Source organism: Dryobates pubescens, chromosome 19 (genome assembly GCF_014839835.1).
Source record: "Dryobates pubescens isolate bDryPub1 chromosome 19, bDryPub1.pri, whole genome shotgun sequence".
Classification (NCBI taxonomy): domain Eukaryota; kingdom Metazoa; phylum Chordata; class Aves; order Piciformes; family Picidae; genus Dryobates; species Dryobates pubescens.
This window is the reverse complement of record NC_071630.1, coordinates 1,729,689-1,739,201: the sequence shown is the minus strand read 5'-3', so window position 1 is coordinate 1,739,201 and position 9,513 is coordinate 1,729,689. Positions and strand designations below refer to the sequence as shown.

The following is a 9,513-nucleotide window of genomic DNA, read 5'->3' as shown; positions in this document are numbered from 1 at the left end:
TACCCTGCCAACCTCCAGCCCCCTGCCCTGCCACTTCCCAGCCCCCTGCCCTGCCACCCCCCAGCCCCCTGCCCTGTCAGCCTCCAGCCCTTTGCCCTGACACCCCTCAGCCTCCTGCCCTGGCACCTTCCAGCCCCTTGTCCTGCCACCCCTAGCCCCCGTGCCCTGCCCTGCCCCAGCCCCCTGCCGTGCCCCCCCCCAGCCCCCTGCCCTGCCACCCCCCAGCCCCCTGCCCTGGCACCTTCCAGCCCCCAGCCCTACCCCCCCTAGCCCCCGTGCCCTGCCCGGCCCCAGCCCCTTGCCCTGGCACCCCCAGCCCGGCTCCCCCGCCGTGCCCAGCCCCTGCCGCACCCCGGACAGTCCCCGGGGCGGTCTCTCCGGCTCCCCCCGACAGGACTCACCGAGGCAGGGGGCACAGAAGCTGGGGGCTGGGACCGGGTAGGGCAGAGCAGGACAGGGCAGGCCGCGGGCAGCCGCAGCCCCGGGCTGGCCCCGCCGCGTTCCCCGGCAACCGCCGCTTCCGCCGGCGGGCGGGGGGGCCGCGGACGGGGCGGGCCCTGGGAACGGTCCCGGAGCTCAGCCCCGGGCCGAGGGGCGATGCCCGGAGCGGGGCCGGGAACGGGGCCGGGGAACGGTCCCGAAGCTCAGCCCCGGGCCGAGGGGCGATGCCCGGAGCGGGGCCGGGGAACGGGGCCGAAGCTCAGCCCCGGGCCGAGGGGCGATGCCCGGAGCGGGGCCGGGAACGGGGCCGGGGAACGGTCCCGGAGCTCAGCCCCGGGCCGAGGGGCGATGCCCGGAGCGGGGCCGGGGAATGGTTCCGGAGCTCAGCCCCGGACCGAGGGGCGATGTCCGGAGCGGGGCCGGGGAACGGGGCCGGGGAACGGTCCCGAAGCTCAGCCCCGGGCCGAGGGGCGATACCCGGAGCGGGACCGGGAACGGGGCCGGGGACGATGCCAGCAGCGAGGCTGGGGCACGGGGCCGGGGAATGGTTCCGGAGCTCAGCCCCGGTGCCAAGGGGCAATGCCCGGAGCGGGGACAGGGAACGGGGCCGGGGGCGATGCAAGCAGGGGGCTGGGGCACGGGGCCGGGGAATGGTTCCGGAGCTCAGCCCCGGGCCGAGGGGCGATGCCCGGAGCGGGACCAGAGAACGGGGCCGGGGGCGATGCAAGCAGCGGGGCTGGGGCACGGGGCCGGGGAATGGTCCCGAAGCTCAGCCCCGGGCCGAGGGGCGATGTCCGCAGGCGGGCAGTGCAGCCCCGGCTCGGATTCGCTCCCCAGCGAAGGTTCATCTCGGCTCTGCCCTCAGCATCCTCTTTTCCCCGGGGATTTCTCGGGGGCATCCTGCCAGACAGGGCCTGGGGAAGGAGCGAGCTGGGGGGCAGAGAGCTCCCGAGTGGACCCCAGCCCTTCGTGGGAGCATGAAAGCCTACCCGTGGAGCCTGTCTCTGCTTGTGTACCCCACGGCTCAGGACAGGGCTGGGGCAGAGGGGTCCAAGCAGCCAGACCCGGCGACAAACCACTGGAGAGAGCCCAGGGGAGGCTCTGAAGCTGCTGCTGAGGGGCCTGGAGCAGCTCTGTGAAGAGCAGAGGCTGGGAGCCCTGGGGCTGAGAGCCTGGGGAAGAGCAGCCCCAGAGGGGAGCTGAGCAATGCTCAGCAGGAGCTAAAGGAGCTGTGGGGGGCAGGAGGCTGGGGCCAGGCTCTGCTCAGGGGTGCCCAGGGCCAGGCCAAGGGGCAGAGGGCACAAACTGGCAGTCAGGAGGCTGCAGCTGAGCAGGAGGAGAAAGTTGTTTGGTGTGAGGCTGCTGGAGGCCTGGAGCAGGCTGCCCAGAGAGGTTGTGGAGCCTCCTGGTGTGGAGAGCTTCCAACCCCCCCTGGCACTGTGCCCCTGGGCATTGTGCTGGGGGTGCCCTGCTGGGGCAGGGGGTGGCACTGGGTGAGCTCCAGAGCTCCCTTCCAGCCCCCCCTGGGCTCTGTGCCCCTGGGCAGGCTGCTGTGGGTGCCCTGCTGGGGCAGGGGGTGGCACTGGGTGATCTCCAGAGCTCCCTTCCAGCCTCCCCTGGGCTCTGTGCCCCTGGGCAGGCTGCTGTGGGTGCCCTGCTGGGGCAGGGGGTGGCACTGGGTGATCTCCAGAGCTCCCTTCCAACCCCCCCTGGGCTCTGTGCCCCTGGGCAGGCTGCTGTGGGTGCCCTGCTGGGGCAGGGGATGTCACTCTCTTCATTCTGCCATCCCCGCAGGTGCCAGGGGACATCCCCTGGGCCCTCTCCGCGTTCCACAGCTCCCTCCTCAGGCCGGGTCCCGGCACCGGGGGGCCGGTTGCCGGCGCCTGCCCCCCGCCCGGCAGTTAACCGTCGCCGGGAGTCTGCCGCCCAACCGCCGGCGGCGGCGGCGGAGCAGAGCCCCGGGGCGGCTCGGAGCGCAGAGGTGAGCAGGACAGGCTGCCGGCGCCGCCCTGCAGCCCCTTCCCGCGGCTGCAGCCCCTCCTGCTCGGCCTGGGTGGCTTACAGGGACCTGTGCCAGCCCTCCCCACGCTGCCTGCCGGGCACGGGGCTGCTCCCCCCGAGGTTTCCTGGCTGGCATGTGGGGAGCAGCAGTTGGGGTGCTGGGGGCAAGGTGATCGGTGCCTGCAGCTCCCCCCCCTCCCCCCCGGGGTTGCAGTCAGCTGGTTTGGATGTCTGAGAGGCAATCTGTGCCCCAGACAAAGGGGAGGCAGTGCCAGGGCTTTGGCACGCAGCTGGGTGCCAGTGGTTGGCTTGAAAGAGGTAGAAGGCAGAGCTGGAAGGGGTTCGGGGGGTAGGGGGGACGGAGGGGGGGCTGGTTCTAGCAGCTCGGGGGGGGGGGGGCAGCTGCAGCACCCGGTGTGCTGGGGGGGTTTCACCTCCCTGCGGCCCCAGCTCTGTCAGCAGAGCTCCTAGGGCTGGCTGCTTTGGAGCATCCCCTGGCGGGGGTGGTGGTCTTGCACTGGGCAGAGCTCAGCCCCTTCAAAGCCGCTGCCCAGAGCTGAGGCCGGCAGGGGGAACCACCCCCCCAACCCCCCCCCCCCCCCCGGCAGCTCAGCAGGGAGAGGTGGAGGGCAGGCAGTGCCCACGGCCCTGCCGCAGGGGCTGGCCGCGGCCCGGGCTGAGCGCTGGCCGCGGGGTGAGCCCCACAGCAAAGCAAACCCTCACAGAGCCGCTGCTCTGCAGGCTGCCCAGGCTGCAGCTGCCATGGCAGCCCCCCTGCAGGAGCCTCCTGCCCGCCCGAGGAGCCCCAGGAGAGAGCAGCGCAGCGCCCAGGAGCCTGGGGCCATCCTCGCTCAGCTGTCGGCAGCCCTGGAGAACCCAACCATCAAAGCCTTGGAGGTACAGGGCTGTGCTGGACACGGAGCTGAGACCAGCAGGGCATGGAGCCTCTGTGCCAGGAAGGCTCTGGAGGGGCTGGAAGGTGTCCAGAGCAGGGCCAGGAGGGGGAGCAGAGGGCTGGAGCTGCTCTGCTCTGAGCACAGCCTGAGAGAGTTGGGGTTGTGCAGGCTGCAGAGGAGAAGGCTGCAGGGAGACCTTCTGGTGGCCTTCCAGGAGCTGCAGGGGGCTGCAGGAAAGCTGGGGAGGGACTTTGGAGGGGGTGAGGGAGGGCCAGGACTGGGGGGAATGGAGCAAAAGGAGAAGTGGGGAGAGTTGAGTAGATCCAGGAAGAAATTCTTCCCCAGGCTGGAGGTGGCTGTGAGCAACCTGCTGTGGGGTGAGGTGTCCCTGCCCAGGGCAGGGGGGTTGGAACTGGCTGAGCCTTGAGGTCCCTTCAAGCCCTGACAGAGACATCTCCAGCCTGGCTGCAAACACCTCCAGGGCTGAGCAGGAGGCTTCCACCACCTCCCTGGGCAGCCTGGGCCAGGCTCTCACCACCCTCCTGCCCAACAACTTCTTCCCCACAGCCAATCTCCAGCTCCCCACTTCTCCTTTTGCTCCATCCCCCCCAGTCCTGGCCCTCCCTCACCCCCTCCAAAGTCCCTCCCCAGCTTTCCTGCAGCCCCCTGGAAGGCCACCAGAAGGTCTCCCTGGAGCCTTCTCCTCTGCAGCCTGCACAACCCCAACTCTCTCAGGCTGTGCTCAGAGCAGAGCAGCTCCAGCCCTCTGCTCCCCCTCCTGGCCCTGCTCTGGACACCTTCCAGCCCCTCCAGAGCCTTCCTGGCACAGAGGCTCCAGAGCTGGGCACAGAGCTGCAGCTGTGGGCTCAGCAGAGTGGAGCAGAGAGGCAGAATCCCCTCCCTGGCCCTGCTGGCCACACTCCTGCTGCAGCTGCAGCCCTGGGTGGTGTTGGGTGTGATGGGCACAGGGTCACCCACACCCAGCCCCCAAGGTAGAGCTGCTGTGAGGAGTGGCAGGACAGGAGTGCCACCCCTCAGTGCTGTGCCCTGTGCCCGGTGCAGTGGTCTCAGGATGGGCAAAGTGTCCTGCTCGACGCGGAGCTGTACGAGGAGGAGGTGAGGGAGCTGCGGGAGCCGCTCCCGGAGCTGGCCGGGCTCGGCTGTGCCGCGGAGCTGCAGGGCTGGCTGCTGGCCAACGGCTTCCAGCTGGAGGGGACGAGGTAAGGGCAGAAGCCCCCTGCAGGCTGCGCTGGGCTCGCCTGGAGCAGCTGGGCAGAGCGGCGAGCAATGCCCCCCCCCCAGGCAGCAGAGAGCAATCCTCCCCCAGGCAGCAGAGAGCAATCCCCCCCAGGCAGCAGGGAGCAATCCCCCCCCAGCCAGCAGGGAGCAATCCCCCCCCGGGCAGCAGCAGTGTGAGCAGCAGCTGCCAGCATGGCCTGGGGCTGCTCCTGCGAGGGGGAAAGGAGACTGGGAGGGAGGGATGAGAGAGGGAGGAATGAGGGAGAGAGGGAGAGAGGGATGAGGGAGGGATGAGGGAGAGAGGAAGGGATGAGAGAGGGAGGGAGGAATGAGGGATGAAAGGATGAGGGAGAGAGGGAGGGATGAGGGAGAGAGGGAAGGATGAGGGAGGGAGGGATGAGGGAAGGATGAGGGAGAGAGGGAAGGATGAGGGAGGGAGGGAGGAATGAGGGATGGAGGGATGAGGGAGAGAGGGAGGGATGAGAGAGGGAGGAAAGGATGAGGGAGAGAGGGAGGGATGAGAGAAGGAGGGAAGGATGAGGGAGAGAGGGAAGGATGAGGGAGAGAGGAAGGGATGAGAGAGGGAGGGAGGAATGAGGGAGAGAGGGAGGGAGGAATGAGGGAGGGAGGAATGAGAGAGGGAGGGAGGAATGAGGGAGAGAGGGAGGGATGAGGGAGGGAGGAATGAGGGATGGAGGGATGAAGGAGGGAGGGAGGGAGGGAGGAGAGAGGGAGGGATGAGGGGGGGAGGGATAAGGGAGGGAGGGAGGGATGAGAGCAGGGGAGAGGAAAGGAGAAGGGAGGGAGGGAGGGAGGGAGGAGTGGGGGCTGCAGGATGTTGTGCCCAGGCTTCGTTCCCCGCGGGTTTGGCTCTGCTGAGCTCAGCCCTCGGTTTAGTCCCTTCCAGTTCCCGGGGGGCAGAGCACGCAGGGAGGTGTGGGGCGGGAGGTGTGGGGCGGGAGGTGTGGGGCGGGAGGTGCCCGCAGTGCTGTGAGGCTCAGCCTGGAAGGGGCAAAGCAGGAGCCTGGAGCCCCCCATCAGCCCCAGCCGGTGACCCCCAGCCGCTGCCCAGCCCAGCCTGGGTGCCCGGCCGGCGTGGCCCAGGCAGAAGCAGCGAGGTGCCAGCGAGCCCCCGGGGTGCCAGCGAGCCCCCGAGGTGCCAGCAGTCCCCCGAGGTGCCAGCGAGCCCCCGAGGTGCCAGCAAGCCCCCGAGGTGCCAGCAGTCCCCCAAGGTGCCAGCAAGCCCCCGAGGTGCCAGCAATCCCCCGAGGTGCCAGCGTGTCCCCTAGGTACCAGCAGTCCCCCGAGGTGCCAGCAGGCCCCCGAGGTGCCAGCGTGTCCCCGAGGTGCCAGCGAGCCCCCGAGGTGCCAGCAATCCCCCGAGGTGCCAGCAGTCCCCCGAGGTGCCAGCAGTCTCCCGAGATGCCAGCAAGCCCCCTAGGTGCCAGCGAGTCCCCGAGGTGCCAGCGAGCCCCCAGGTGCCGGCGAGCCCCAGGCACAGCTGTGGCACAGGACGGGCACAGAGGAGGCCGCAGCTCCTGCGCCGGGGCAGGGAGCACCCCCGGGGAGGCTCCGCGGGGCTGCGGCTCCCCCCGCAGGCAGCCCCGGAGCCGGCCGTGCCCTGCAGCCGCTCTCTGCCCCGCAGCGTCACCTCCCCAGCGCTCCGCTTCCAGCCTCCTGCCTTCCTGAGGGCCCCTCCGGCCCCCCCGGGCCCTGCTGGCCCCGCTGCCAAGAGGAGGAGGAGGAGGAAGGAGAAGGAGAAGGAGAAGCAGCAGAAGAAGAGGAGGAGAAAGGCAGAGCTGGGTGAGCACAGCCGCGGCTGCAGCTGCCCCGGCTGGGTGAGGAGCTGGCTGGAGGCTGAGCCCAGAGGGTGGTGGTGAATGGTGCCACAGCCAGCTGGCAGCCAGGCACCAGTGGGGTGCCCCAGGGAGCAGTGCTGGGCCCCAGCCTGATCAATCTCCTCATTGATGATCTGGAGGAGGGGATGGAGTCCCTCAGCAGTGAGTTTGCAGCTGACAGCAAGCTGGGGGCAGGAGCTGAGCTGGGAGAGGGCAGCAGAGCTCTGCAGAGGGACCTCAACAGGCTGGGCAGAGGGGCAGGGGCCAAGGGCAGGAGATTGAACACAGCCAAGTGCCAGGGGCTGCACTTTGGCCACAGCAACCCCAGGCAGTGCTGCAGGCTGGGGGCAGAGTGGCTGAGAGCAGCCAGGCAGAGAGGGAGCTGGGGGTGCTGGTTGACAGCTGGCTGAACAGGAGGCAGCAGTGTGCCCAGGGGGCCAAGAAGGCCAAGGGCAGCCTGGCCTGCAGCAGGCAGAGTGTGGCCAGCAGGAGCAGGGAGCTCATCCTGCCCTGTGCTCAGCACTGCTCAGGCCACACCTGGAGTCCTGTGCCCAGCTCTGGGCTCCTCAGGTCAGGAAAGAGGTTGAGCTGCTGGAAGGTGTCCAGAGAAGGGCAACAAAGCTGGGGAGGGGTCTGGGGCACAGCCCTGGGAGGAGAGGCTGAGGGAGCTGGGGTTGGAGCCTGCAGAAGAGGAGGCTCAGGGGAGACCTTCTTGCTCTCTGCAACTGCCTGCAGGGAGGTTGGAGCCAGGTGGGGGTTGGGCTCTTCTCCCAGGCCCCCAGCCGCAGAACAAGAGGACACAGTCTCAAGCTGTGCCAGGGGAGGTTCAGGCTGGAGGGGAGGAAGAAATTCTTCCCAGCAAGAGAGATTTGCCCTGGGGCTGTGCTGCCCAGGGAGGTGGTGGAGTCCCCATCCCTGGAGGTGTTTAGGCAGAGCCTGGCTGAGGCCCTTGGTGCCATGGTTGAGTTGCTCAGATGGTGCTGGGGGAGAGGTTGGGCTGGGTGAGCTCTGAGGTCTCTTCCAACCTGGTTAATCCTACCCTACCCTACCCTACCCTATCCTACTCTATCCTACCCTACCCTACCCTACCCTACCCTACCCTACCCTACCCTACCCTACCCTACCCTACCCTATCCTACCCTACCCTACCCTATCCTATCCTATCCTACCCTATCCTACCCTACCCTATCCTATCCTATCCTACCCTACCCTACCCTACCCTACCCTACCCTATCCTATCCTATCCTACCCTATCCTACCCTACCCTATCCTATCCTATCCTACCCTACCCTACCCTACCCTATCCTACCCTATCCTACCCTATCCTACCCTACCCTATCCTATCCTATCCTACCCTACCCTACCCTACCCTACCCTATCCTACCCTACCCTATCCTATCCTATCCCATTCCATTCCACTCCACTCCACTCCACTCTGCTCTATTCCACTCCACTCTGCTCTGATGCTGCATCCCCAGCACATGAGGGCAGCCCCCAGCCCTTGTGCCTCCCTCAGCCACCCCCAGGGGCTGGGTGGTGCCAGGGGCTCTGCCACTGCTGAGCCTGCAGCTGGGCACCCCTGCTGCCTGGGCAAGCTTTCCCCTCCAGCCCTGGCTTGCCCCTGGGCCGTGGCCCTGGGTCAGAGAGCACAGAGAACGGTTTGGGTTGGAAGGGATCTCAAAGCTCCTCCAGTGCCAACCCCTCGCAGGCAGCAGGGAGCCCTCCTGCTGCACCAGGCTGCTTGAGGCCTTGAGCACCTCCAGGGATGGAGCCTCAAGCACCTCCCTGGGCAACCTGTGCCAGTGTCTCCCCCACCCTCACTGCACAGAATGTCCTCCTGGACCACCCCCCAACCCCCTCCCCTCGGGGAGGGGTGAAGGGTTGGGGGGGGGGGGTCTAAAGAGGATCCCAGAAGGGCAAAAAAGGACAGGCTGGGAACTGGGAGGGGGATGGGGAATGGTTTGGGGGGGTTCCAGGGGGGTCTGGTGCTGTTCAACATCTTCATCAATGCCATTGGTGAGGGGAGAGACAGACAGACAGACAGAGGCTGCTCAGCAAGGCTGCTGCTGACACCAAACCTCTGCTTCCCAGCTGGTTGGGGCTGTAAGAGGCAGCCCAGGGTCAGGCTCTTCCCCCAGGGGGGAGCTTTGTATCCCCCCTGCTGCCCAGGGCTCGGTTGTCCTCCCCTCCCCAGCTGCACTGAGCTGTGGCAGCTCCCTGTGGGGTCCTTCCAGCTGTGCCTGGGCTGCAGCTGGGCTCAGCTGCTCCTTGCCTGTGCTTGGCAGGGCTGCCACAGCCTGGTTTGGCTCTGAGGGAACCTTCAGAGGGGAGAGAGTCTCTGAAGGGCTCTTGGGCAGCTGAAGCTGAGCCAGCAGTGTGCCCAGGTGGCCAGCACCACCCTGGCTTGCATCAGCAGCAGTGTGACCACAGCAGGCTGGGAGGCTTGGCTGGGCCAGCTGCAGGCTGGGAGGCCATGCAGAGCCTTGGGCAGGCTGAGAGCTGGGCAGGGAGGAAGCTGCTGAGGCTGAAGCAGGAGGAGAGCAGAGCCCTGCAGCTGGGCAGGAAGAGCAAACTGCAGCAGCAGAGGCTGGGAGGGGATCTGCTGCAGAGCAGCCCCCAGGAGAAGGAGCTGGGAGTGCTGGGGGGCAGCAAGGGCTGCAGGGCACAGCAATGAGCCCTGGGGGCCAGGAAGGCCAAGGGGGTCCTGGGGGGCACTCAGCAGAGTGTGGCCAGCAGGGCCAGGCAGCTTCTCCTCCCCCTCTGCTCTGCCCTGCCCTGGGGAGGCCTCAGCTGGAATCCTGCCTCCAGCTCTGGGCTCCCCAGCTCCAGAGGGACAGGGAGCTGCTGCAGAGAGGCCAAGGCAGGGCTGCAAGGCTGCTGAAGGGACTGCAGCACTGCCTGGGCAGGAGAGGCTGAGAGCCCTGGGGGGGTGCAGGCTGCAGAGGAGAAGGCTGAGAGGGAGCTGAGCAATGGCCATCAAGAGCTGAGGGCTGGGGGGCAGGAAGGGAGGGCCAGGGCCAGGCTCTGCTCACTGTGCCCTGGGGCAGCACAAGAGCCAAGGGCTGGAAACTGCAGCCCAGGAGCTTCCAGCTCAGCAG

General features: G+C 68.0%; 1 protein-coding gene across 1 annotated transcript in view; it reads left to right on the top strand.

Annotated features, from left to right (window-relative positions):
* The window catches only part of SF3B3 (splicing factor 3b subunit 3), a 58,296-nt gene extending 52,030 nt beyond the window's left edge, over positions 1 to 6,266 (top strand). The window contains exons 24-27 of the mRNA XM_054170281.1: positions 474 to 1,453; positions 2,236 to 2,422; positions 4,401 to 4,558; positions 5,639 to 6,266. Of these exons, the coding sequence (XP_054026256.1) occupies positions 474 to 1,453; positions 2,236 to 2,422; positions 4,401 to 4,558; positions 5,639 to 6,266 (1,953 nt within the window). The remainder of the gene's footprint in view (positions 1 to 473; positions 1,454 to 2,235; positions 2,423 to 4,400; positions 4,559 to 5,638) is intronic.
* Positions 6,267 to 9,513: the final 3,247 nt, after the last annotated feature.